Source organism: Pocillopora damicornis, chromosome 3, assembly GCF_964200805.1.
Source record: "Pocillopora damicornis chromosome 3, jaPocDami1.2, whole genome shotgun sequence".
NCBI classification, from domain to species: domain Eukaryota; kingdom Metazoa; phylum Cnidaria; class Anthozoa; order Scleractinia; family Pocilloporidae; genus Pocillopora; species Pocillopora damicornis.
In genome coordinates, this window is record NC_142672.1 from 27,838,922 (window position 1) to 27,865,666 (window position 26,745).

The 26,745-nt window shown below is 39.5% G+C and overlaps 4 protein-coding genes across 5 annotated transcripts in view; 1 reads left to right on the forward strand and 3 right to left on the reverse strand.

Annotated features, from left to right (window-relative positions):
- LOC113666475 (uncharacterized) lies at positions 1–3,104 on the forward strand. Of its 2 annotated transcripts, none has more exons than XM_089202185.1 (2): positions 1–188; positions 694–3,104. In XM_089202185.1, the coding sequence occupies exons 1-2, from the start codon at positions 150–152 to the stop codon at positions 1,579–1,581; spliced, it is 927 nt and encodes a 308-aa protein (XP_089058311.1). In that variant the 5' UTR covers positions 1–149; the 3' UTR covers positions 1,582–3,104. The 2 variants fall into 2 exon arrangements, with proteins under 2 accessions (XP_089058311.1, XP_089058312.1); XM_089202186.1 differs by lacking the exon at positions 1–188 and adding an exon at positions 313–436.
- Positions 3,105–3,690: 586 nt separating this feature from the next.
- Positions 3,691–7,709, reverse strand: LOC113666395 (uncharacterized). Its single transcript, XM_027182175.2, has 2 exons — positions 6,809–7,709; positions 3,691–5,250 (listed from the first exon to the last, which is right to left on the reverse strand). Exons 1-2 carry the CDS (start codon positions 7,357–7,359, stop codon positions 4,998–5,000), a joined length of 804 nt encoding a protein of 267 aa, XP_027037976.2. The 5' UTR covers positions 7,360–7,709; the 3' UTR covers positions 3,691–4,997.
- A 1,082-nt stretch (positions 7,710–8,791) lies between these two features.
- LOC113666393 (uncharacterized) lies at positions 8,792–11,326 on the reverse strand. Its single transcript, XM_027182173.2, has 2 exons — positions 10,421–11,326; positions 8,792–9,580 (listed from the first exon to the last, which is right to left on the reverse strand). The coding sequence occupies exons 1-2, from the start codon at positions 10,939–10,941 to the stop codon at positions 9,331–9,333; spliced, it is 771 nt and encodes a 256-aa protein (XP_027037974.2). The 5' UTR covers positions 10,942–11,326; the 3' UTR covers positions 8,792–9,330.
- An 830-nt stretch (positions 11,327–12,156) lies between these two features.
- The window catches only part of LOC113666413 (uncharacterized), a 33,055-nt gene continuing 18,466 nt past the window's right edge, over positions 12,157–26,745 (reverse strand). The window contains exons 27-46 of the mRNA XM_027182189.2: positions 26,316–26,508; positions 25,506–25,608; positions 25,092–25,205; positions 24,568–24,741; positions 24,059–24,298; positions 23,252–23,383; positions 22,605–22,739; positions 22,102–22,224; positions 21,539–21,664; positions 20,656–20,853; positions 19,707–19,901; positions 18,919–19,161; positions 18,165–18,404; positions 17,138–17,353; positions 16,391–16,459; positions 16,060–16,221; positions 14,703–14,867; positions 14,269–14,394; positions 13,030–13,233; positions 12,157–12,292 (exon numbers count right to left, since the gene is read on the reverse strand). Of these exons, the coding sequence (XP_027037990.2) occupies positions 13,046–13,233; positions 14,269–14,394; positions 14,703–14,867; positions 16,060–16,221; positions 16,391–16,459; positions 17,138–17,353; positions 18,165–18,404; positions 18,919–19,161; positions 19,707–19,901; positions 20,656–20,853; positions 21,539–21,664; positions 22,102–22,224; positions 22,605–22,739; positions 23,252–23,383; positions 24,059–24,298; positions 24,568–24,741; positions 25,092–25,205; positions 25,506–25,608; positions 26,316–26,508 (3,142 nt within the window). The 3' untranslated portion in view covers positions 12,157–12,292; positions 13,030–13,045. The remainder of the gene's footprint in view (positions 12,293–13,029; positions 13,234–14,268; positions 14,395–14,702; positions 14,868–16,059; positions 16,222–16,390; positions 16,460–17,137; positions 17,354–18,164; positions 18,405–18,918; positions 19,162–19,706; positions 19,902–20,655; positions 20,854–21,538; positions 21,665–22,101; positions 22,225–22,604; positions 22,740–23,251; positions 23,384–24,058; positions 24,299–24,567; positions 24,742–25,091; positions 25,206–25,505; positions 25,609–26,315; positions 26,509–26,745) is intronic.

Consider the following 26,745-nt stretch of genomic DNA (forward strand, 5'->3'; position numbering starts at 1 on the left):
CTGCTAAGGTGCTAGTTCCATTGCGTTCAGTGAACCGCGTCAAAACGCTTTGATTTGCATATTTTTTTTGTTCAAACTATTTACTAGTTGAGTCACAGAACGATCAAATTAAGAACAATGCGTTTACCACTACACATAAGTGATGTAGCATGTTAGAGAAGATTACACAAAGGCCAATGTGTCCACATGTATGTATCCCTTTACAGCGAACAGATTAATCCGATTACTTAATGCGACCCAAGTGCGTGCACGAGAACTGATAACCTTGAGTTAAACATCTTGAAAGTTTCCGACACGATTTCCGTGCAATTCAGAGCCGCTGAGAGGGTATTTGAGGCATATTCACAACTTTAAAGATGACCCCGTTTCGAGAAAACGACCAATCTTGATCAATATTTGTACAATTAATTTGAAATCAACAGCTCGGACACAAGAGGTACGCCATTTGCAAGTTAATACTGTTAGCAGTGTTTAGTTGCCTGGATCAACAAATTATTGCGAGATGTTTACTCAAACGGGTCCCCGCGGAGTTTTTCCACAAAGCTTTCGCGCCGCCCCTTCCAATCTGTCCCATGTCATTTGATGCGTTAACTTCAAACTCTCCTACAACGTAAAATTTCTTTACATGACAAGTTCCTGGCGAGTTTGATCGTCAACCTTTGATTCGGATCTTTTGCTCTTCTTTTGTTGCAGCGTTTGAAAATGAAACTCGCGCAGGCCGTAATTCTCTCGGGGATTTTGCTCAGCTTTATTTTGGGTGCGTTGACTTGTTCGCCGCCAAAGGGTTGGTTTCCACTGAACGCTACAGCGCGAGTTGGAAAAGCTGACATAGTGATTTATGGAACCGTACGGGCGAGTCCCAGACGAAAATCGAAGAACGACCCTAAGGAATTATACAGCGCTCTCTTTGAAGTGCACTGTACCCTCAAGGGAGGAAAACTGCCTCAATTTATCAATGTCTCGGGCTTCAGTGGCTTTGCTGGACTGTGTACGCATTCTACCGCGTACTTAAACAAAACATACATTGCATTCATTCGTAGAGCTGTTAGCTCAAAGACCAACACAACACGATTCCTTGTTGACGAACTGGATAACCTTCAAGAAGCAACAATCCCTATCAAAAAAAACAAACGTGTGCTAAAGGACATTATGGAAATGGTCGGAAAGAATGCAACTTTACCGATAGGAGCATCTGAAGACACTTTGCCTGGATGTCCCAATTTTTTACCTCCGTGCCACTTTAGAAAAGGCTACAATAAAGGGAGACTTTTTATTCGGCATCCACGATCACACAAGCACAAAAAAAGAAGGCGCAAGAAGTGTCATGATGTCACCATTCTGTCTACACAAATGACTCGCACAACAAAAAAACTGTCCTCCAGAATGAGTGATATGTCAGCAAACGAGCGCACGGAATCAAGTTTGCTCTCAACGACGGTCAAAAGACACGTGGAAGTAAGATTTCGGCAACGCAGTGACTTCCTAAGGAATGCAGGCGTACAAACACAAAATATTTGTTGGTGTTTCGTGTTGATTTTTTACGGTTTGGTGTTGGTGGTGGTGAAGTGGCACCAGACTTGATATAATAGCTTTGCTGAGGCAAGGTAAACAAATTCCGACGCAAAGCGATGAAAGTGCCTTTGGATACATGTTACGTCGAAAGGCCGTGAATCACGATCCTTTACCACGCGATATTCATTAGCTCCTCGCACAGAATCAACTGTTCTATTAGTAATCGAGCAGGAAAGATCACCGATTTTTAAGTAGGACTCATTATTCAGTGCAAACATGCTACTTCAACTGGAGTGTCATTTACGACACAATTACCACGAACACTATGAAACGGAAATATACAATGTATATTAACACGTGTGTTCCTGTTTTACTAAATTACAACGTCAGGCGCACGTGTAATCGACGGTTCCGGCCAGTTTGTCCGTGAACTTGACGTGGGAAAGGAAAAAAAACATCATTACAGAGTTAATTTCACGGGTCTGCAATTTTAGAGCTTCTCCGGCATCGTTTCGGAACGAGAGCAGAACCTTGAATGCGAACTTTGTTCATGCATTTCGTAGACATATTTATTGCGTCATGAAAGACAGACAGGCTTCAGTTGAAAATCCGCGTAATAGATATTAGAACAGAACTAGGGTGAAGTATCACTCGGTGTCAAGAACGTATTTTAATTTGACGCAGAAGAGAAATCGAACTTCGAAGTCACATTTTAACCGAGGCGGCTGAAAAACATTTGTGTAAGGCTGATCGTTTATTGTTTACAAATAACCATGTTTAAAAATCATTAAGGAGCCTGTAAATAATAATAATAATAGGAGATATTCGTTGACAAAGACTGTTTAGTTGAACTTCGACTTCCACTTAATCTTCATAAGGCAAAGAACGATTGCGTGAAACCACGACAATTAACTTAGTCCGACGATTCTGTGTTCATAGAAGAAAATGCGTGAAACCACCTAATTTGAATAGTCTTGGTCTTAATGTGATACGATTAACTAATAATTGGAATCTAAAGCATCGGAAATCAGAGGAACAAAAACAATTTGGACAAGTTAAAGGGGTCTTAAACTAGAAGGCTCCAAAAAACCATAAGCAGCCTAAGTGAGTGTAATAAGATTTACGAGATATCTCTCTTTGTAGTGAATGGCGTCAAAGAAATCACTACTAATCTGTTAATTCCGTTTTTTTATGAAGAGGGATTAATGTCAGTTTGAGGGCAAATTATCAGATTTTGATTAGTCATTATCTCACGGTGGCTTGATATTAAAGGCGAATTTTCAAAGACTCTCCGCATAATGGCGGCAACGGACACGCGAGATGTAATTGTAATTAAAGTAGAATTAACAAGCCACAGCCTAAATTCCTGCTTTTTGATTTTGTATGTAAATAAACTGCAGAGTTTTGTTAACAGCCTTGGCGGCTCAAACCGGATATTGTTAAAAACAGCTCTCGGAAACTTGCATACCCTTTTTTTCAATTTTACTATTATTTTTTTTTACTTTCGGATTGAAGACGTTTAGACTGATCATGAACTAAGATGGATTTTGTGATCGAGTACAATTTTAATAAAACGGGTGAAAATACCCAAACCAAACGATTGCTAAATGTTTCGAAGCCACGCAGTTATCACCCTTCGGATGCTTTGATGACCGTGTCGTGATGCGGAAAGTAATGTTTAACCCTCATTTTAAGTGACGAGGTTCCTTGCCGATGAATGCTTCATTTTCTGGGCTATTAATTGCTTTGTATAGCCATTCTCTGCGCTATACAATGCCCCTTTTTAAAGCAAAACCCTCATGAATTGCAGCCATGTTGCGCAAAGTTACAGGGGGCTGTCTCGTGTCTCGTCAGAGCAGTTTTATTCCAAAGTGTTTGGACGAAAAGCGCTCAGCTTGAAACAGATAAGGTGCAGAGAAACTAACAGTTTGCGTGTTGAAAACCCGACAATTAGGCATCAACAAGCTGAGGTTCCACAGAGCCCTTGAAATATTTGGAATTTTGCGCATAACTAACTCAACGAGTATAAAGAAACAAAGTGGAAGCATCTTTAAATCTGTAAATAATAAAGACTTGTTTGCTAGATAGAGTACGATTCATGAGCAATAATTTAACAGCGAGATCGAACCTAAACGATGTGAAACGAAAACTATAAGAACGATGCAAAGATAAATTATATATATGATTATATTTATGACAGCAAATAAGTGATAAACAACAAAAGAGGGAGAACAACGGCTGTGGACTCTGCTAAGCGAACTGATAACGGTGGAAAGTTTTTAGCGTTAAGATTAATCAACAAAACTAAACATTAAAAATTATGAACTTAAGACGAGCACCCCAAGGGAGAACCCGCTGGAAAGTTAAAGTTCAATCCAGTCTTGCTGTTAAGAAAAAAAAATTAAAAAAATGACTGTTGTTGAAAAAAGTAATTTTGGAGGGGAAGGTGTTACGTATTTCCTTAAGATGAGATCAGGCTTGGCAATGTCAACAATGATTTGTTTAGAGTTAAAAGGCTTTCATTGTTATTCAAACGTTAATTTTTTTTGTTTTAACATTCCTGAGCTGTACATGATGGATAAAGAATTGAACGTACAGACACTGCTGCTGCGAATACTTCATAGTTGGCCTTTGAAAGACCGCTACTGTTCAGTTGCCACCTCCTTTGGTCGCACGGTTGGAGTAAAACTACTTGCTGACCTTGGACGTGATTTGGTCGACAAATACTCTCTCTGTTGACTTAGTCATCAGGAATTACTTAACGCTGAGCTGGAGTCTGGCGATAAGTGGAACGTTCTCGATCATAGTGGACAAAAAATTTTTGTAAAAAAATTAACATTAACTCTTTCAACCTCAAGAGTCTCTGTCTATTTTGAAGAGCCGTAATCAGGATAGTTTCCGGGTTGCGCTCTGCCTTCATAACCCCATAGGCAGTCGTGTCATCTCCTTATAGATTGTATTCAATTTCTTCATAACAAAAAAATGATCGTGCGGCTTTTGCGTTTTGATTGAAGCGTTCCAACTTTTGGTCGAGCTTATGCGCCAGAAAATGTGGCGTATAATCGGTTTAAACGGATTTATTCAAGATTCGACCGATCTGAAAGTGGAACTTTAGCTAACCTCCCCACCCTCACTCAGGCTGAATGTACGATTAAGCTTTTGCAGTCCTATCCTATTGGCTGCCTTCATTTCATGCAAACTAAAACTTTACAACCCGTCAATCACGAAATGACTTAATCGGACATGCGCAATAGCACTTCGAAAGGGGACTCGTAAATATTCAACGTCATCGTCTGAAAAAGATAAACATTACGTAGTTGAAACTTCGTGATGCACCCTGATAATGACAAAATGATGGAAAAAAAACACTGATCATTATTTATTGAGAAAATTTTAGTTTTTTTTTTTTTACAGTCGCAAAACGTGATGTGATCGGGAACCTTTCCTTTAAAATAATCATCGGTGCTAGATGTGCAGCTTTAAAGTCAATACATTATATATGAGATAAACAAGAACAGGATCATTAGAAGACTCGAACGGCACGCATGCGCAGAACCCACGTAAGGCTTACACATGACATGGTCTTTCTGATTGACGATGTTGCTAGGCAAGTGAGCATTTCGACCAACAGCTTCAAAGATAGGATCCAACTCGGTTTCATCATCGATCTCTTTAAGAGCAGGTTGGTAGTTCACTGGATAGATCCTAAATTGACCTTTTTCATTTGGGATTTCCTTCCTGAGGAATGAATTAGAATTGAGTAAGCTTCAAAAGGAATCAACTGCTGATGGTCTCTTAGTTGGCAGGGTAAGCTAAGAAACTGGGACGGCTAATAATTAATGCACTGAACTCAAGAACGAGATGGCTGAATTCGAGCCCCTTGCAAGGTTTTCTTTGACCATTTCGCACGTATAAAGTATTGCTATTTCTTATCAGTAGGTGTTTATAAACATCACTGGTGCGTGAAAATTTTCAAATTGTTGGCAAAATGAAATGAAATAAGTCTGTTGGAAACTAGTTATTTTGCGAAAGGAATAAAATGAACTTAGAAGAAATTAAGATTTAGATATATGAAAATTCACATATTTGCACTGCGGTGGAAAGATGAAATTAGAAGATCCTCGCAGCTAAGAACACTACTGAAACTAGTAGTTGTAAGTAGGACCTGAAAAAAATTTCAGGCCCGTACGGGATTTGAACCCATGACCTCTGCGATACCGGTGCAGCGCTCTACCAATTGAGCTAACAAGCCAACTGGGAGCTGGTCAATGAATTGGGTACAAATAAACATCCGAGTGAATGAAGATTTAGATATATGAAAATTCACATATTTGCACTGCGGTGGAAAGATGAAATTAGCTAACAAGCCAACTGGGAGCTGGAAAAAATTTTTTTCAGGTCCTACTTACAACTACTAGTTTCAGTAGTGTTCTTAGCTGCGAGGATCTTCTAATTTCATCTTTCCACCGCAGTGCAAATATGTGAATTTTCATATATCTAAATCTTCATTCACTCGGATGTTTATTTGTACCCAATTTATTGACCAGCTCCCAGTTGGCTTGTTAGCTCAATTGGTAGAGCGCTGCACCGGTATCGCAGAGGTCATGGGTTCAAATCCCGTACGGGCCTGAAATTTTTTTCAGGTCCTACTTACAACTATTAGTTTCAGTAGTGTTCTTAGCTGCGAGGATCTTCTAATTAGAAGAAATTGTAAGTTCACCGATCATGCGAAACGAGCAAGCCGAGGAGCAGCTACGGAATTATCACACGTTCTCAAAAACAATTCATTTACTTGAAAACATTATAACAAAAAGCTCTCAGCGGGTTGAAACTGAAAAAAAGCCTATGGTGCAGTAGATGTTTGTTCACCATCTGGCTAAAAACAAAAATAAATAAATAAAAAAACGATCCCTTTATAAATTATATAGGAGTGAGAGCTTGTTGTTTGATAAGTGTTAACATCAACGTAACCGACAGCACATGAAGAGCGATTAAAATCATTCCTCAAAAACTTTAACATAATGTACTTTGTAGAGTCAAAGAGCTGCTGGTCTCCGTAAAGCTACACGTAGATGAATTATCATGGTTGGAGTCTTTTGTGAGCGACTAAAAATTCGAAATGAAATTCGCTAGTTCTTTGTCGATTCTCAAAACCTTAATTGAAGAAATACTTCTCAGCGTTTCGCAAAAATTCCTCTGCATTAAAAGCGAGCATGATTAAATCGAGGAAATTTCTCACGAAACTTCAAAGTGTAAAAACTACAAATGTGGAATTAACAAAATTACAAAACTTTACCTTCCGATGAAAATAAGATATTTCAACATTCTATACGCGTGATGGTCGTGGTACGATTCATCCAAACAGACTCCCTCTCCATGACCAAGACCCTCCAGATTAATAAGTAGTGGCACTGAGCCTCCTTTTAACACACATAGAACCTTGATAATCGCGTTATAGTACTCTGTGCTACAGTTGTACGGGACTTCCGTGGTTGGCACAATAGATTGGGTCGTCGTGTTGGCTGTTGCATTTTCTTGCTTCGGTGGCGAAGGAGTCGTAATGAACCTTGTCGTGTTGCTTGTTGTATTCGTGGAATTGACGCCGCTTGGAGCTTGAGTTGGCGTCGTGAGTGGAGCATTCGTTGGTTTTACAAAGCCAGGTTTCCAACACGGGCTGTTAAAAACTTCGCCATAGATGACAATATCGGACAGGATAGCACGGTCCACTAAGCTCTTCCTTCTCCAAGTTTTGCTCCCTTGTGGACTTTTACAAACTGCGTCGCTGGTATGCAGCAAAGACGCGACGAAGAATAACGTAAACGCAACTGCCACAGCTCTTATCGACATCTTGTTGTGACTAATTCTATGACTGTGAGGTTGCAGAAACTCTACAGTAAAATCGTCACTGGCCAAATAAAGATCTTGATTTTTTTCTTCTTGTAACTAGCTTGCGGCACTCTCTGACTCAATCTGCTCAGCTGTTTACATTTCCATAACGCACGGCGATGCTCTCTCGCATCTGCAAGTCACCTGTTGTCTGAGGCGTCGCCTAATAATGCTTACTTTTAATCATTAATGTACAACCTGCCATGTGCGCGCACACTTGAATTTCATTGCATTTGGCGAAAAAGAGAGTTTGGCCATTGTACCGGCGTAACTCTGATGAAGAAGAAGATCGCTGGAGATGGGTTGTCCTGCTGGGAGATTTTTAAATTCGTAATGAAACCATATTCACGTCTACAGATACAAATTTCTTCCCTTTTTAAATCAAACAATTGTTGAGAAAATCCTTAGGTGATTAGAAAAAAATTAAAACGAGAATCGTAAATGTGCAATTATTTTAGTTAATTATCTTTCGTTTCACGTAGTGTAGAAATAAAGTAACCTAGTGGAGTTCTTTTCAATTCTTCTGAGGAAAGAATGGCAAGAATTGTTTACAACATTTGAATAATTACTTATTCGCTGTCTGCATGTGCTACGTCTCACAGTTTGCGTTGCTAGCGCTGGCATTCGCTATCACAGGATCTCGGGTCCACTACGCATGACCCGAACGATATTGCTTGGCAACCGGGAGTGTGTTCGTCGTCTGTTATGCGTTGTATAGAGCAGCGTTGGAGTCGACATAACCTTTATATACAGCACTCTGCTAGCTGCTCACACTTTTTTGAGGCTCCTAACGGTTATTATGTCGTTCATGTAGGGTAACGATTGCATATCTACGGAAAGGACCCTCTTGTTAGAGATTCACAGTGACTCTTTTAATGGTGATGTCTTTTCTCTCTTCGTTGCTGGTAATCTTTTCCAAGGGAACTCAAGATTATGCTCTCTTGTCTTTTCTTATTCCTTAGATATTACGAACTACACATAGTTCACCCACAGCATAAAGCAGTTGTTGGGCACTAATTTACGGATGTGGCTGTCTTTTTCCCTCGAACTCTTCCCATTTCTCGGTGTGTCCCTTTACATATATTAACATCCATCCAAGTGGTCTCCGAGGCACTTATTCTAAACAATCTTTTCATTTCATCTTCGGGCTGTGAAAGACGTTTTTTCCTTTTTTTAAATTTTTTTTAACGTTAAGCATGTACAACGTTGTTTATCAGCATCACAGCTGATGAAGGTTCGCTCAATTCTTTGTCATGGCCGAGAAATAGCAGATCAATTATTTTTTTATCCAGGAGTCAAAGTGATTTATCCACTTCCTCACCCTTTCCCCCTCTTTTTGCTCAGCTTCACAGTTGATCCCCATCACATAATATGATCATAAGTACAGCTAAAGTTGTCTGTCTATGAGAACTAATGAGATGTTTATTTTCATTATAAAATTGAATAAAAATTAAACAAACAGTTTCTTGTGCGTACATGAACTTTTGATGTCTGAGATCTGATAAACAGTTGATAAATTTCATATTCAAAACGTCTATGGCAGTAATTGGCAGAAATAGCTTCTACTTTAGACCCTGCGTTTTCAAAGTAGACTCTACTTCATAGATGCCTACGACGGGTCACTTTTAATAGTCTTAAACTTTTGATTGGAAGACAAATTTTAAATTTCAGCCTTGTCTAGAAAAGCAACACTGGATGGTCTTGTTAGTCACGCTAAAAAGAGAAAGATTTTCATATTATCACAAACAGTCAATTCGGGACTCTTACACCTTAAACAAACGAAGTTCTTTACTAGCATTTAATGGTAAATTTGCTATAAACAGTTGCCTATTCTCGCCCTGATTGCCTAGAAAGAGTAAAGAGTCATTCGCAGAAACTTTCAGTGGCCCGTGGAAAAACACACATTTCGCCGGAAACAATACATTATTCGGCCTAAATCAAAAAAATTCCACAGGCAAGCACTATCAATAGAAACGAATGTTTTATGTAGTGTGACGGTGCACCGCCAATATACGGTACACAAATGCTGTGAGTCTCATCCACTCCCTCAGGGCTGTGCGCATGACCGCCAACTGACGCGAAAACAGGCTTTAGATACTTCTCATCTATAATTTCCGTGGATGCTGATTGTAGATTGATTTCACGTGGCCAAAAACTGTTTGAATCACCATTGCCTTTGCGCCTGAAAGAGATAAAAGGATACGTAGTGCTCTTGAAATTTACGCACTTATATTCATACTTCTAATTAAAGCGCGAAAACAGGGAAAAAATCAATATGTGGGGTGATGGGAAGGGGGAATATCAATGAGGTTTAAGTAAAAACTTTTTCATTGTGAGCGTACAAGAGTCTGACATTTTCGTGCCGGAACACTTGTGGACTTCTCGCGCGCTCACATCGCCCACCGGTTCAAAACGAGCAAGCATCGCCGTTCATATTCATCGTCACTGCATTATTCTTGTCTAAAATTGCAATCAAGGCAAGTTTGTTAATGATTCATAAGTCTGGCAGGTGGAATATCTTCTTTATTGAAAACTACAGGTAAGTGCCGATGTTTAAGATGTAATCTAATGAATACTTTGGCAACAGTTTATTGCGATTATATTTGATTGAAGAATTTATTTGCAAACTACCCAAGGCAGGAGAAAAGAGGTTGACACAATCCTTTTTAAAGGAATTTATCAAAGGTGAATATTCTGAAGCTTGTTTAAAATATTTCATTGGCTGAGATTAAAACTGTACTAGACAAAAGTACTCTGAGAACAAGACATTTCTTTAGAGAAGGTCTCTTCGGCCAATATCTCAAAAAACTACCTTTTCCCTTGTAGAAGCGAAATATATAGAAGGGAAAAGTGAAAGAAAATCAAGAGAGACTTTCTTACGAGCTTGGGACAAAAATTGACTGACTTCTGAGACAGTGTTATGCAACTTTCTTCTGGGATTTTGTGTCTAATCAGATGTTCTTAGCGCCTTTTTTTTTCGTTCACGAAGCAAAAGCTTTTTTAGAGCAACTCTTCCACTTACCTCCCAAGAAAGACGAGGTAGTTTTGTCCTTTGTACACATGGAATGACTGGACTGTTTCGTAATAGGTAAAACCTCTTGTGAAGTATGTGCACTTGTTTGGACCGAACCCGAATGAACGCAGATGAATGACAGAAGGAACAGCTCCTCCTTTGATGACACAGGAAACATTCATCGTCACATTGTAAAACTCGCGCCTCAAACAAATATCTGTCGCGTTTTCATCGGTGGAGTTGCGCATATCAATGTTGCTGGTGTTGCTGGGAAGTGTCAATTGAACACTGCTGGAAGAATTTGTGGCGTTGGTTGAGAGAGTCGGTAGATTTGTTGTGTTCACAAACTTGAAGATTGGTTTTACGCATGGACTTTCGGCAATTTTGCCATAAACAACAATGTCTGCGTCGAGAGCTCTCTGTGCTAAACTTTTAGGGCTCCAATAGGGATTTTTATATAGACGCTCGCAAAACGCATCTGTTGATGGCAGCGAGGTTATGGCAAAAATGATGGCTGCTAGGAAATACATCTCTAACGCCAAGATCGGCTGGAAACTTAAATTGCGTTTGAAATCGTTGTGAGTCCCCAAGTTGATTTAGCGCACTGATAGGGTCAGCAACCCTTCAATTTTATCCTGTTGTTTTAAACCGAGGTTCAATTTAAGTTTATTGAGCAGGAGAATTGTGCGCCTTGGCGAGTGGTTTGTCGTGGCTGGGCTTCTAACTGGCTGTGTTTCTGCGTCCAATAGCCAATCAAAGCATCAGCATGTGTTTGGGCGCGGTAAGAAATAAATCATTCACAATCATAGAAATCACCTGTAAATTTAATGTCTTTGTGTTAACTGATGTGTTTTCAACTGTACTAAATGCAGCAAATTTAAGTTGTGCGCCAGACATTTAATGTTGGCGCGACAATTAGCATCATTAGCAACAGCTGACTTCAAAAGGTTTTTTTTTAATTTGTAAAAAACGAAATTTGCACGGCCGTAAATCCCGCTTCTACTTAGGACTTTTTAAAAATTTCATTTGGCATTTGAAATCTTACATTCAAAGTACATATGCACCTTTTTTTCAAATAACGTAATCTTCTATCGTCATGTTGGACGACTTGTTATATAAACACACGCGCGTTATTGTTCGTAAGCTAATATTTTTTTTTCATTTGTGAAAAAGCAGGAATAGAAATGCGTGGTGCTTATATTTCTTCTAAGCCAGTCATTTAAGCAGGTATAAGTTGTGCAGCGGTGTAGTATCACGAGCTGGCCGCTCCAGTAACCGAACGTACTTCTGCGAACGCACAAATAATGAGTCTCTCATCATACTCACTATTTCAAGTTTGAAAGCGGATGGATCATTGATTATTAATGGTTTACATGAATAAAACCCATTGCGCGTTGATTGAAAAAATGAAGGAAAGAGCTTCAACACTAGCTTAGCACTGCAACATCCTTCGCTTAATAGACACAATTTTAACTGCAAAGAAACAGAACCATTTGAACGCAAAAGGAATGAATAAATTTTTAGTTGAAATGTCAATTGCATTGAGACGAGTTGGCAACGACTTCGGTCAATCCGACACGGCGAGGCTACTCAGCTTAAAGATAACACGAGTTGGGGTGTTATGGCATTTCGTCACAGGGCGAGGCAAAGCGGGAAGGTGAAAAACGAAGAGGTCTTCTTAGGGATTTGACATGGAAAGGAGTTTTGTACTATAGAACACATGAGATTTGTTTGCACCTCAAACATTTTATGCTTTACAACGTTTATTCCTTTTCCGCTAAAAGCTTCATTTAATGTCAATTATTAGTGAAATAACATGTTTTCTAATCTTAAACTGTAACTTGATCCTCTTTAATATCTTCTCCTCGAGTCGAGGTTAAACTGAAACAAGAACGAAAAATTAAGAAAATTACGCCAACAAGCATGATTCAGGAAGGGATCTGATTGTCACGAATTTATGAATAACGAATTGGTAAATAGACATTGATAAAACTTCATTAAAACAGTGGCTTCCCGTTCGTTCCCTCGAAGTGAGGGAACACCTGCGCTTATTCTCCAACCGTTTCCACCATTTTGGATAAGCTCGTTCCCAGATTTTTCGTGTTCACCACCGGGTACACCTCAGTACGAGGTTGTCCAATGTTCAACACCTCAATTATTTCAACTAGAGATTGATTAATGCAGGTAGAGTTTGGTGGTGATTTTTTCAGCGCTGGCATTTCGTCGAAGCAAAAGCTGTGGAGATTTCTCTTTTACTTGGTTCAGAGGAAGGCCTTACTCTAGAATCTTCAACTTTTTTAAAAATTTGCAACAGCCGCTCCCACTCCTTTATCATACTCTAATAACATGAATGGTCAATTGAGTGTGTCATTTGCTGCTTGTTGAAAACATAAAAACTTTTTTACTGTTATTATAACTCTTTGTACGGCTTGCAAGGTAACTTCTCCACACAATGTCTCTACTTTATTTAACAGCCCAGTAATGAGAATATGGAAACTTATCAACCAGAACTTGTCAACAAATTCTCACAGCTGATTTAAAATTATATGGATTGGAAAAAGTTGGTAAAACTTTAAGTCAGATCTTGAGAGTTAATATGTTAACGATTAATTTCATACCTTGTCAGTCACTGACTCAAGCCGCAGATGTAACAGACACGGCGATCGTTTTGGTAACCACGTTAAGTTTGTTGGAAGCCCTGCACTCATAAGTTCCCGCATCAGAGGCAATCGCTGCAGTTATGACGTACTCAACACCAGTAAGCTTCCCTTCCAAGTCATAGACGTAATTCACTGTTACGCGGTCCGATGAAGGCGGAGAACCTATACGAAAGATATTCATGTTAACAGAACTTTGGCAAATTTTATCACTATTTTTCCTCTTTGTGGTCTTTCCGAAATCGAGCTTGTTGCCGGGTTGCGAACAACGAACACGACTGAAAGAGACAATAAGCGAAAAATAGCGTTTCCAGGAAAATAGCACCTTCGTTCTCTCTTTGCGAGGCTTACGCCCTTTTTTGCGCACCCGCTTCTTTTACTCCTACTTGTCGTTGTTAAGCGTCATCTGACAACAAACGCGCATTATGTTCGGTATAAAAAATTTCCAAGCTGCAATTCTTCTCAGTCATCACGCGTGTAATTCTACTAATCGAAGGCAAAATTTACGAGAGTTTTAGTGAGATATTTGCAACAAATACTGTGACGGAAAATTAAGCTTGTCCTTTTAAAATACCGTCGGACACCGTCTATTATTTATCTCTCGGAAAGTTTCTGCGTTCAGGGCAACAATGAACAAGCTCAGTTATTAACTGCAGCGTTTTAAGTCGAGACAACTCATCGTAAAAATTGCAGTCTACAACCCTTCATATCTGGTTTGACTGCGAGAATATCCCATCACACACCTAACAATAAAAATTCATGGTATTCTTTTCAAATTTGAAATTGCATTTTCTTCGCTGAAAAATGAAATAATAAATTTAATAAATTTGGTAAGGATACCAAAAACAGGCACTATGTTTTGAAAATAAAGTTCAATAATAAATGTAAATTTCTCAAACATCACTGTGAAGAGCATAAGGTCTCATATGGTGTGAAAATGATTTGAAATTTAGGAGCGGTCATTATTTATCACCTGGCTGTGGGGGAGGGGGGTGAAAAGATTTTGGCTATGCCACAATAAAATAAGATAAAATCTACCTGTCTCCCCTCATCGGCAGTCAATATTCTAAGGCCCCCCCTTTAAACTCTGTTAGCACCGTTCCCCCTAAAACAATGCGACCCCCCTCCCCCCCCCCCTTAAAAATTTCTTTTCCCCAACCATGCGATAAAAAGTAATTGTTAGTATAGAGCAAAACTCACCAGTGGTCTTAGTCCATGTAGCAGTGGGAGCTGGACTGCCATCGACATTACAAACAATAGAAATAGTATCATTTTCCTTGACGGAGAAGTCTGAACTGGGCACTGTACCAATGATTTGAGCTTTGGCTGTGAACAAATGTAAGAGATCTTAATTTTTATAAAAAAAAAAAAATCATTTTATTACTTAAATGTAGCCAGTAGATAAATGTTTCGTATCGCTCCAATGTGGCACCCCCATCGGACGCAAAGTTTTTAAATTGGTATCATCATTAGAGGAATATCACCAGATATTCCCCAGTTTCAGCTGGGGTAAATTGAGTCACAAAACGCTCGTGCAAGACCGAAAATATTGGATGGATTATAACAGTGGATAGGATAGCGCAAGTCGAATGAAAGTTTACCAAACTGATTTTCTCTATATATCTAATACTCACCCACACAAGCATCGATGGAAGTCCTTCCAGTTGTTGTTGTATTAGTTCCCATCGGGCAAGCTTTGCAGTATGTCATCTGTTCAATTTCCTGGTATGTTCCATAAGGACACCTCTTGCACGGACAAACCCCATTGTTAGTTGAATATCTACCTGGTCTGCAGATAGCTGTAAAAAAATCGAATGGTGTAAAATTCAACTTCACCGCTTCAGAGGAACAGCTCTGTAACTAATGTCTTTGTCGCAGACCCCACCTTAAACCATTACTCGCCAAAGTACTTTTAACTGTGTGTAAAATGAACCAGTGTTGCTATATCAAGTGCACGTGACTACCAAATCAACACAACGTTTTAACTTTGGGCATGCGCAAGAGGACAAATTATGGTTAGCTACGCGCCAATATCCCATTATAATTTTTTCCATGATGACGAGGATCGGCAAGGCCTCAACAGCTATGGCCCGCCTGACCAAGAGGGTGTGGGAGAACACTATGCTCACCATCAAGACCAAGACGCAAGTGTACCAGGCGTGTGTGCTGAGCACACTGCTGTACGGCAGCGAGAGTTGGACTCCCTACACCCGGCAAGAACGCAGGCTCAATGCTTTCCACCTGCGTTGCCTCAGGAGAATCCTCGGCATCACCTGGCAGGATCGCATCCCAAACTCCGAAGTCCTAGCAAGGGCAGGAACTGTGAGCATGTACGCCCTGCTAACCAAGAGACGCCTGCGATGGCTCGGTCATGTCACCCGCATGCAAGATGGCAGGCTACCGAAAGACATTCTGTACGGTGAGCTTGCCACTGGGTCCAGACCCACTGGACGACCTTCGCTCCGCTACAAGGATGTGCTCAAGCGGGACCTGAAGGCGGGTGGCATTGCGCCAGCAGGCTTCGAAGCACTGGCAGCGGACCGCAGCGGCTGGCGATCCACCACCATGTCAGCCATCAAGACAGCAGAGCAGAAAAGAGAGGAGCAGTGGGAAGACAAGAGAGCTCGCAGGCGCCAGAGAGCAGAGGCCAACCCATCCCCCTCGGACGACAACGTCTTCGCATGCAGCAACTGCAGCAGGATCTGCCGCTCGAGGATCGGTCTCTACAGCCACAGCCGGCGCTGCAGCTCCACCACAGACTGACCATGGGCGCAACTCCATTGTCTCCCGAGACAGAAGGACGCCAACTCAGTATACAACTGGACCCTGGTTTTTGAGCTAAGAATCGCGCTACCTACTATTCCGTCAATGTAGATTTCAAAGTATGGCGTCAAGTCTGAAAAGTTACTGGGACGTAAGGAAATGGGTCCCTGACCACATAGCACAAAATAGGAAAATAAAAGGCAAAATAGTAAATTCTTATGAACATACGTCTACAATCTGTTCTATTCTTAGCTCCAGTGATGGCAGTGCTGTAATTTTTGGGGCATGGCTGACACTCGGGCTTGCCTTCCTCGTCTTGATAATATCCTAAGTGACAGTCTTTGCATGTGTTTGTGGAGCTGTCTCCGTAGCTCCCAGGCGGACAATTCACTACCAAATATAAAAGAACTCGTTATTTGGAAAAAGTGCTTGTATAAAGTGTATTTTACCGTTTATTTTAAATTAGGTCGCTACTGAGAAAAAGTTTTATTTGGAGTCCTTTGAATACTGACTTGGATAATCACGCGATTACTTTAATTTATTGTGCGGTAGTACTTACAGCAAATAACATTGTCCAACAATATTGTGCCATCCCGACAAGCTTTACCTTGTTCGTAATTCACGTATTCTGTTAACAACATAAAAAAAATCGCCAGTAAGCTCAGTTCATGTATAATAATATTTAATTGCAATTAGTGTTTAGTTACAGAATAAAATTCTGCCCTGGTGTTAGATCCCAAGATTTACCTCATGCGAGAGGATATAATCTTACCTTATCACATACTATTTTTGATCAAAACGGATCCCTTATGTCTGAAGTTAAATGTGAAGCCATTCACTGTTTCTATGCATACAATTATTCCACTAATAAATCTTGCCCTTTCATGCAAAACCGCCGTATATCGTGAAGCAAGTCTTCGTGTTACGAATTTTTCGCAAAATAAAAAAACGTCGTGGGAGATCACTGAAAGCTTTACCGGAAATTGTTGCCATTAACATTGACAAATAAAAAAGCGTAAGGTTCTCAAATTTTCTCAATTTTTTATTGAAATGAATATGGAGATCTGCAAGGCAGATACTTTTCGATGAGATTTTGAACTGGTGCAAACACGAAATATACGAAACATATTGCGCATGGCTAGCATGCAGAGTGTGTTCTTCATTCAACCGAAGGTAAAAGATTTTGTACAACATTTTTATGTGGTCGACAATCTGAGAAATTAAGACTCGTGGTGGCTCTATATAAGGAAATACATTTCCCTCACAGGGGGCGGCCGTTAAACTATGAAATACTATACAAACTTACTCATGCAATCCGGAGCTTGATGTAGGATAGACACAAAGTCATTCTGTGACACCCACTTGTTATCTATACATCTATAGGAAGGATTCCGGAATCGCCCGGGCAGTCCAGGTGGGTATGGATTGAAGAAGTAGTCAGTGTTGCATCTGAGTTGTAGGAGCAATCCAAGCTTAGACGCTGACCCATTTTTAGGATTAGGAATTGTGGGACAAGTTGTACCTAAAAAAATCAAAAGAGGAGTGTTGTCAGTTAATATATAGTTGCTAGACTAGTTGCTAGAAAGTGGATAAAAACAATTTTTCTTGACGTACAAATTCGAAATAAGGCGATTTCACTTGGGATAAATGGGAATTGGGCTTCGGACAACCTGCCCCTGCGTTTTGGTGTGGGCAAAAAATACATTAAGAGCATCAAGCGGGTAGTCAGAACGTTCATTGAGGTCTTCTCTGAACCTGGAACCGACAGCCACTTTGTAATGAGCAGTGCGAGTCAGTCTGCCGTGTATGTTGCGCACTGTGATCCACCCGTTGGACAAGATAGAATAATTCTTCTTGAACCTTCCAGAGCAGCCTCCATGCAGTTTGCCATCGCTTTTCAATAATACCATTATTTGCAAAATCATCATTTTTGGAACCTCTCAAATGAAAGACCAATTTTGGCGTTGTGTTTTTGGGTTTTTTTCTTTCGTCTAAAGTGTTCCTTAAACGACCCCTGAACAAAGTTCAGATCTGACTCCAGGCATGGGATTCCGTCTTATCACAGCCGAGCACAACAGTATATAGGTGACGCGCATTCAGTCGGCCTCATGGCCTGAAGAAGACCAGCATTATGCAGTCTAAACGTTACGATCCGCATCCGAAGTGACCATGTCTGGAGACAAACGATCATACTTCCCCTTTGAAAATGTTATAAATTATTGTAAAAGAGAATGACCATTCTGCCAGAATTTCATATGAATTGAAGTTATTGCCCATTATTCGCCTTCATTCTGACCTTCAGAGGTTCTTTAAAGGAACACAGTGCAACTTACCTTCTAATGTGATGTTAAAGGTACAATACACAGTGTTTCCTGCAGCATCTGAAGCAGTATATTGTACAGTAAGTGATGTGTAAGTCTGCATAGAAAAGCCAGGTTGTCGATTTGACTGAATGGTGGCCACCTCTACGTTGTCAGTGAATGTTGGTTCTGTCCAAAAGATATCTTTTTGCAGGGAGTTGGAACGCTCTACGATGCTTGCAGGACAGTTCTGGACTTGAGGTGGGGTCACATCTAAAATGAGGAGGAAAGAAAATACCAATAACAAATAATTTAATGATGGCCTTCCGTAACCAATTTCATATCGCTACAGGCAAAATAACCTTTTTCCTCAGGTAGATTGGTCTTTATCCTGATGTGTTATTAAGAAGATTGTAGTTTCCTTTGTTCGAGTTTGTCATCTACAAGAGATTATAAACTGTGTCACCTAAGACTATGTGAGATTTTATGAATCACAGAGTCGTTCAGCACTGTTTCCAAACTTCTTCTGTTTTTATTTATCTTGATCACACAGCGGATCGCATAACTTAGAATAAACCCTTAAAAAATTGTGGGCAAGGAAGGATTAAAAAAAAAATTTTGAGGACACATTAAATCTTTTTTCTTTAGTCGTAAAAATTCCATTCTAACTCAAACTGACAAAGTTACTATTCGGATACTCTCTTTAAGTTTAAATCTCGTGCCTTAATGAAAAAAACACGATTCAGAAAGCTTTAAAACTCTTTCTAAAAATCTATAATCCACCTACCGTTCACTGTGATATGGAAAGTACAACTCTTTTGTGCTCCACTATCACTGGTTCCTATCCACGTGACCGTATGTCTGCCAACAGGGAATAGATAATTTTCATCGTAATTGCTAGGCGACACTGTCACATTTTTCATGTTGGTTCGTGGAAGCTGCCATTTGAACCCAAGCACCACGGTGGACTTGTCTGGATCAAGATCTTCTACTCTGTCGATTGGACAGGCGATCCATGGATCTGTGTAAACTGCAATCACAAAGAAGGAATTTAAATATTTGAGGATCATCATGACTCAATCTGCGAGTTACTAATGGTTGCATCATTGCTATTGACCAACAATAGCATGGCGACAAGCCCCTATTTCCAAGCCTGCAAGCATGCTGCAATGTTAAAAAATATTTTACCCAGCTATCTATCCCAGCCGATCACTTATTCTGCACTTGGATCAGCCGACATGTCGGTGCAATTTCATCTTTTGTAGTGAAAGCGCTCGACTCCGCCCGCTGTAGCGCTGGTTTGATTCCTGAATTTTACGTCGTTTCATGGGCTGAGTGGGCATCTGCCTTTGCTTAAAGATTTTACCCCGCTTTCTCTGGTTTTCTTCCTCCACAAAACCAATAAGCCATTCTTAAGTTCCACCGAGAATAAGTGGATGGAGCGCAGCCCCTTGGACCGTGGTTATGCTACTGCCAAACAATATTTCCTATTTAACTATCAAAACCCTCTCTCCAGATTCTCCTTTCGTTGCATTTTTTCCTTTTCATTCGCAATAAGATAGTAGTGTTTCTTACCTCTGACACAAGACAACGACGCTAACTCACTCCATGACTGGTCAGCCTGACATGTGGTGTACCTTGGACCGCTGAGCGCATAACCGTCGTCGCAGTAAAAGACACATCGTATTCCATACTCGATGTCTGTTTTCGAACATGAAGCTGGTATAACTCCACCATTGTCTGGAACAATCAACTTTGGACAAGTAACCGCTGAGAAGAGTTAAAATAAAATGACAAATGTAACAGAGTAAAAGTGTGGCCATCGTTCTCGGCCATGTAGTTGTCTGTAACAAGAGCAAGGATGTTTGATCTGAGGGTAGCGTAGAATTTCCAACTTATGGATCATTTCTTCTCGAAAGCTCGATGCAATGAACTCTCCTTAGCTCACGCCAGCACAAACATAACTCTGATACCTTGAAATAAACACGGCTTTTCTGAGCCCTTCATCTCTGCTTGTGGAAACTGCTTAACTTAAAGTAACGTATAGCGGTATTATAGTATCCTAGTATGCTCATAGTTAATTTAATCGTTGTAACATAGCTTAAATTTATAATTTCTATACCAAGCAGTTTACACGTGTTCTTAAAAATTAATATTTCTACCAGAAGAATACAAGAAAATGTCTACAGCATCATGTCCACTGAGCAAATAACTTTCTGGACACTTCTAAAACCGTTCCACAAAATAATAAGTTGTTTGTTAACACACTAGATGAAAATTCCCACGCGCTCAAAGATTGTGACCAGGATTTGACTCCCGAACCTGGCGTCACATGTAAGTTGATTTTGTTGCAGACTCTCATCCTTGCTCCGATGGTTTTTCCGCGGACCATCTTGTTTTTTTCCCTCCACAAAAAAAACAACATTTCAAATTCCAATTTGATCTCCAAACAGTGGACAAGGAGAGCCGCCTAGTGGAATTCCCATCGCTAAATTTAAATTTATTTCTATTTTACGTTACTCACGTTTACAGTAAGGTACAGTCCCCTGCCACAAACCATCAATCTGACAGGTCAACAACTGATCACCACCGGCAAGATTGTGCCCAGCCACACAGCCATATGTGCACTGTGTGTTGCGCTGAATATTTTCTCTGTCATCAGTGCAGGTCTCTGGTGTGATCTGCCCCCGGAATGGCGCTTCCAAAGCCGGACAGTAGATCTCTAAAAATGATATGAAATTTGAGATGAAGTGGTCACATTTGTAGCTTGTTCTGGGTTTTCCCGGATAACAATGGTACACTTCAGCAGATCTACAATATTAGGCCATTTCTTTTTTCACGCCTTAAAATTATAAATGCCTGTGGCCTTAAAAAAGAGACGCTTCGAAATTTTCGACAATTTTTTTTTTCAGAATGAACCCTAAATAATAGCATTTCTTTGCATGGTATTTAAACATAAAACGAGCTAAGATAAATGAATAAGAAAAAAAAGGAATTATGTTTGTAAAGAATAGAGAAAATTACTAAACACTATATCTACCAAACTGCTACTAGTTTGAGGCGGTACCCCACATTTGATAGGTTTGTAACTCTAGCACTAACAACTGCAATTTGCCTGAAAGCAATCGCGTGACGCTTGGAATGCGACAAAAGAGAGAGTGGAAATTAAGAGAATTAGAAAGAAGGCAAGGAAAACGAAAGAATACGGACGATTTTGATAATGATGACGATGATGATAATGATTTACTACGACAATAATAATTCTAATGGGTACGTTAACATCACACAAAAAAGAAAAACGCGACAACAAGAAATTGAACGACAGCAACAGAAATAGCAACAAACGACAATATGGGGCTATAAGATTTGTGAAAATTACAGCTCAGTGAAACACAACTCGTGTTTACCTTCGCAAGTCTTTCCGTCGTCTCTTAGTCTGTATCCAACGTTACAGGTACAGTAATATCCACCTTCGTAATTTGAACATTTCGTTTCACAGCCTCCCTGATCTGGCTCCGCACACTCGTCAATATCTACGGAAAGAAGATCAAGCCAGAAATGCTCACTAAGTTGAAATTGCCATTTGCAGTTTAGATTGCTTAGGGTTAGGGTTAGGAAACCCGAAACGCAGCTGCCGCTTGTATTGCTTAGATCGTAAACATGAAATTAAACCAGTTCTTAAATCTGTACAACACAACTAACAATAATTCATGTCTGCCATCAGCTTTAAACACGCTTCACGCTTCACGCTTAGGTTCAAGAGCCGCTTTAAACTAAAAAAAAAAAAAAAAAAGCGAAAAGAAGAAAGAAGCATACCTCCGACTCATTCCAACTTTCGCCCGACCCACCCATCACTGATCAATACATAATGCTTATCATTAACCGAATCGTTTGTGATAATGCTAAAAGCATTAACGTATTCCTGTTGGTTTTTTTTCCCATGCAAACAAGGATCTTATCCCAAATTTACCTTCACATCCAAATTTATCATCCTTCAGTTTGAACCCTTTTCTACAATCACAGTTATAGCTGCCTTCACTGTTGGCACAAATGTGTTCACAGCCCGCGTTGTTCAGTTGACATTCGTTGAAATCTAATAGAAAAATAAATTCAATCATCAACATAATGCAGTTTTCCTTCGAGAGTCAAACTAAGTAAAGATTGCTTCAGTTTCGCAACGTTGTATGATTGGTCAAGAAAACTTGCGCTTCCTTCTCAACCATTGGGATAATTTGGCTTTGGTTTCACGGTACTCATTCAAAAAGTACTTGAAGGAGAAAACTGTCACCTTTGATACTCAAACATCGTTTAACTTTGAAATCCTCCATTCCGATTTTTGAATGCCGTTACTAACGGCCTCAGTTTACAAATTCATTATTCCTCGTGTAAACACGAGTATCTTTGATACCCGCTTCAGGCGTCCATAATGTTACAACAAAAGTCGATTAACGCACATTCTATAATTTTTTTTACCTTCGCACGTGACTTCACTGTTTTCTTGTAGTTGGTATCCAAGTTTACATCTGCAATGATAACTTCCTGGAGTGTTGACACACAGTCCGTTAGCGATATCGCAGCCACCGTTGTTCGTTTGACATTCATCCTTGTCTAAGGGTTAAAAAAAGAATGAATATTTAAATCTTTGGACAGGTACAACCCAACGAAATTAATTTGAAGCTCATGATTTCTTAGGACGCAGATTTTACGAAAATGCTAAAATTGGGTATCTGTTTGCCGTAAAACGTAAAAAAAAGTGACCTGCACGTGCCTCTTTGTTTTAGCACCTATGAGCAGGTTTCCACCGAAATGAATCAGATGAAAGAACAGATAGCCTAAAGCATCTAACACTTGTTAAGGAGTTCCTCAACGGACGGCCAATGGATACCCGATGTTATTTTCTATATTGGTTGAGTTTTTAGAAAAGGCTTTAAAACGTTCGAAATTCGCATTAATTCTAATAATCTTGCTCTAGAGGATCTAACTAACTCAAAGTTGTTAAACAATAACATCCTTTTTAAGCCTGTGCCTTATCTATTATTTGACGATTATTTTTATCTTTTATCATTTGTAGTTTTATCTTTTTATCTTTTATCATTTGTAGTTTTACAGCGCTCACTCACCTATACATGTTTTGCTATCGTAAGCCAGAGTGTAACCAGGCCAACAGCCACATTGGACTTTCAGGTTACACAGGTTATAACAAACCTGTGAGCAGCCGCCATTGTCCAGTTGACAAAGATCCGCCATGACACCTGGAAATGTGGAAAAGACAAATAAAATAGATAGATTTATAAGTTCTTCGAAAACAAACCAAAAAATCAGAAAAAGCCAACCTACATTAACCGTATGAATTCCATAAGCCGCATCTTTGTTTCCCACTCACAGCTTAGTGTTATACATACTTTAACTTGTAGATTAGTTGAGTCAAGATAGTTTTTGCACTTATTTCAAGACAAAAACTTTTCATATTCTTACAAATTGTTTGTCAGAGAGTGTGTTAGAATCTCAAGAAGAGGATACACGATGATCACTTGAGGGTTGAAGCAGATAGAAAAACGTTGTTCCCTGATTTTTGTTTGGTTCATTTACTCTACTGGAGAGCAATAATCTTGGCAAGTTCTCTAGACGCGATAGTTTCGTGGTATCACAATGGCTTTGCGTGTAATAATAGAACTAATCATATACAACCCTAGCGATGATCCAGATACTCAGATTTCATGATGTCGTGCTATCCTTGTAATTTTATTCTAGATGAGTCCTTCTTTTCCTCAAAACACTGCTGTCACATTATCCTTCTGAAAGATTCCAAAACTATGCACACAAGCACATCGATCTGTGAGCTAGAAATCTACTTTTAATCGTAAATTACTAGTACACTCAACTTTAAAATACGTCCTATCTTCACTAAATAATTTCAACACACTCACCGACTCTGGAGTAAACTGTTACTTCGCACATTGAAAGTTCTCCTTCTCCAAACATCTGAACAGAAACATAACGTCCAGGGATTGGTGGATCACACTGAAGCCGCAGAGCTTGTCCCTGGCCCACAGTCCTCACGCGGTCACTACATGTGGGATTCTGCAGATTGTCTTTGTTGACTCCAACTCTGACATCAAAGTTCGTGAGTTTCTCGAAATCGTAATAACGATTTACGATCATCACGTCTGAAAGGTAAAAGGGGCAGATATTGAAATTGTGCTTTAGAATTTTTTAATAATTTACTTTAATTTACGACTGTTTTGTGGTGAAGCATGGAAACGGAAACCACATCGAGGAGCTGAGAAATTAATTTTATTTATGGCAGCGGACTAACCTCAGATATAAAAGCTTCAAAATAATGTAGAGAAATAACCATTAAAACCATCAATGGCAATGAGCTTTGTCGCTAGAGACAGCTATACATACCATTACTCCAACAAACATCAGGACATACCCGTTACAATGTATTCTCGTCCAAGATCAACTCTCCACCATGGATTTTGTTCTTTCTTGGTATGCATGCACGATTTACTGTCATAGTAAGGTGTGTACACCTCATCTACAGCTCTGCTGCTGAATCCGTTGTAGTTAGTACTTGATTGCTCAGTTGTCTTCTTGTAGGCAAGATCTGGTCAGCAAACCATAAGGGAATTAACACAAGTTGTACTCCCCAAACTAGTTTTCAAAAAAATGACCCAAAAGCCAGATAAAAAAGCTCCAAATAACCTCCATAAGTTTTATCAAATGAGACAAGAGAGATCTTTAATGTGAACTTTTATGTACAGCGCTTGGAACCTATCTCACTAATACTGGTTTCTGCAGTTTTGATTTTGTAAATTAAAAAAAAATTGAACGATGCACCTCGATATTTAAAATGTGATAGGGCATTCGTCTCGAGCGAGATATACGTTTTGATATTGGCGAGATTTAGTAGGGGGTAGAACGTTAAGTAATTCTTTAAATTCATGTGCCACTTACTTTTGGAGAACTTGCTACAAATGCTTAAAATTGATTCATCCATGACCTCAAATCTCTGGTCGAGACGGGCAGCGTCAAAATATCCACATTTGTCCAAGTGAATAGAAGGATCAGCTGTGAAGAGATGATTAAGACGAAAGGTAATTTATCTTTTTTGGGTTGCGTGTCGCATGATCAATAAAGAATCTCAATACTTTCTGCCTTTTGTCACTTTTCTAACATTCTACTCGATTTTATGCTTTTGGCCGTACGTTGATTGGCCCGATTTTCCTCTATGCTATCCCATTGCAACAACTGTAAAGGCGACAAATTAAGGCTTTTAAGACTGATTGAACAGAACATGAATTTATCCGATAAAAAATTCCACAGCTAATTCCACATTTCCTGATTTGCTGCAAAAGAAAAACATCTTACTTGGTATGAAGCTAAACTTGAGATGTTCTTTATTGACGGTGACGGCACTGTTTTCACAGTTGCTAGACAAAACAATTTCATCTGAATTTGCTGGAAGCATAACCTTAAACATAACAGATGCACAATAATAGTTAAATAAGTTATAATCGCTTATCATTGGCTCATGTAAATCCACCAAGTAATGTAGTATATTCATTCAGCTGGAAGAGAGGGTTTATAGGCGCCCTGGTGCAAACAGGATGCGACGAAAATGGATCGTCCCTCATTATTCTACTGTTAACACTGAACGTTTCAGCAGCGGTGCAGTTCAAATATTTTGCAACAGATTACTGTTTTGATAAAGCCTTCAAGTTCAGTCGATAAATATAAAAAGGTTCCAGCTAAAAAATATCATCAGTTACGTAAAATTATTAATCATAAATTTGAAAGTTAGATAGGACCTTAAAATGTAGATATTTATTTTACGATCGTATATTATAAGGTAGTTTTCTAGGCCTTACTTTAAAATTATTGTCTAGGCATCCATCTATTCATTTATGTATATAAATGCGACCCCACAAGCTGCAAAGCGCAAATCCTCATCGCGTTTAAAAAGGAAATCATCATAATTATTATTATTATTATTATTATTATTATTATTATTATTGTTAGTTTTCAGTTTCGGACCATATACCAGGGTCTGAATGCAGCAAGAAAGGGCATGGAAGTCCCTTGTAATCCCCCTTACAGGAGCATGTGATAGAAAGCTACCATTGCCTCTTGCGCTGATAAACTTTAAAAAAATCCGTTAAAAGTAAAATTTTGACATACCCCTGATTTCGTGTTCACACATTTTTTGCTACCGACGTGTTGAAGGGATCCACCTGTAGTGAAACTAAACTGATGTCCCCCACATGATGAATATAAACCAAGGGCCACACCATCTGCAATTGCTCCCATTGGCTGCACACATTTTCCGCTCAGGGTATGTTTAAGATTGCCGTTGTCTAAAACAAACTCCAATCTGGAAAAAAAACATAAACGTTTATATTTAACGCAGTTTGAACCCGCTTGAAAACAATTGATCCTGCGCCGGTTTTATATTTTCCTGATGAGCGTAGTACCAGTATCTTCAGAATTTCGGGGGAGGGAGGTGGGGGCCAGCGGTGCCCAGTTGAGATAACTAACTTTGAATGATTTTTTTATTTCTGTGATTAAGTTAAGGCTCTTCTGGCTTACGTCAGTTTAAAAATTTCCTTTT

Bases quoted from the DNA above. Each gene is read 5' to 3' on its own strand.
- LOC113666393 (XM_027182173.2), bottom strand. From the start codon at position 10,941: ATGTATTTCCTAGCAGCCATCATTTTTGCCATAACCTCGCTGCCATCA. The intron at 9,581-10,420 runs GTAAGTGGAAGA...TATCTCTTTCAG, and splicing joins TACCTCGTCTTTCTTGGGAG to GCGCAAAGGCAATGGTGATT.
- LOC113666395 (XM_027182175.2), bottom strand. From the start codon at position 7,359: ATGTCGATAAGAGCTGTGGCAGTTGCGTTTACGTTATTCTTCGTCGCG. The intron at 5,251-6,808 runs GTAAAGTTTTGT...TTCATTCCTCAG, and splicing joins TATCTTATTTTCATCGGAAG to GAAGGAAATCCCAAATGAAA.
- LOC113666475 (XM_089202185.1), top strand. From the start codon at position 150: ATGTTAGAGAAGATTACACAAAGGCCAATGTGTCCACAT. The intron at 189-693 runs GTATGTATCCCT...CTTTTGTTGCAG, and splicing joins AAAGGCCAATGTGTCCACAT to CGTTTGAAAATGAAACTCGC.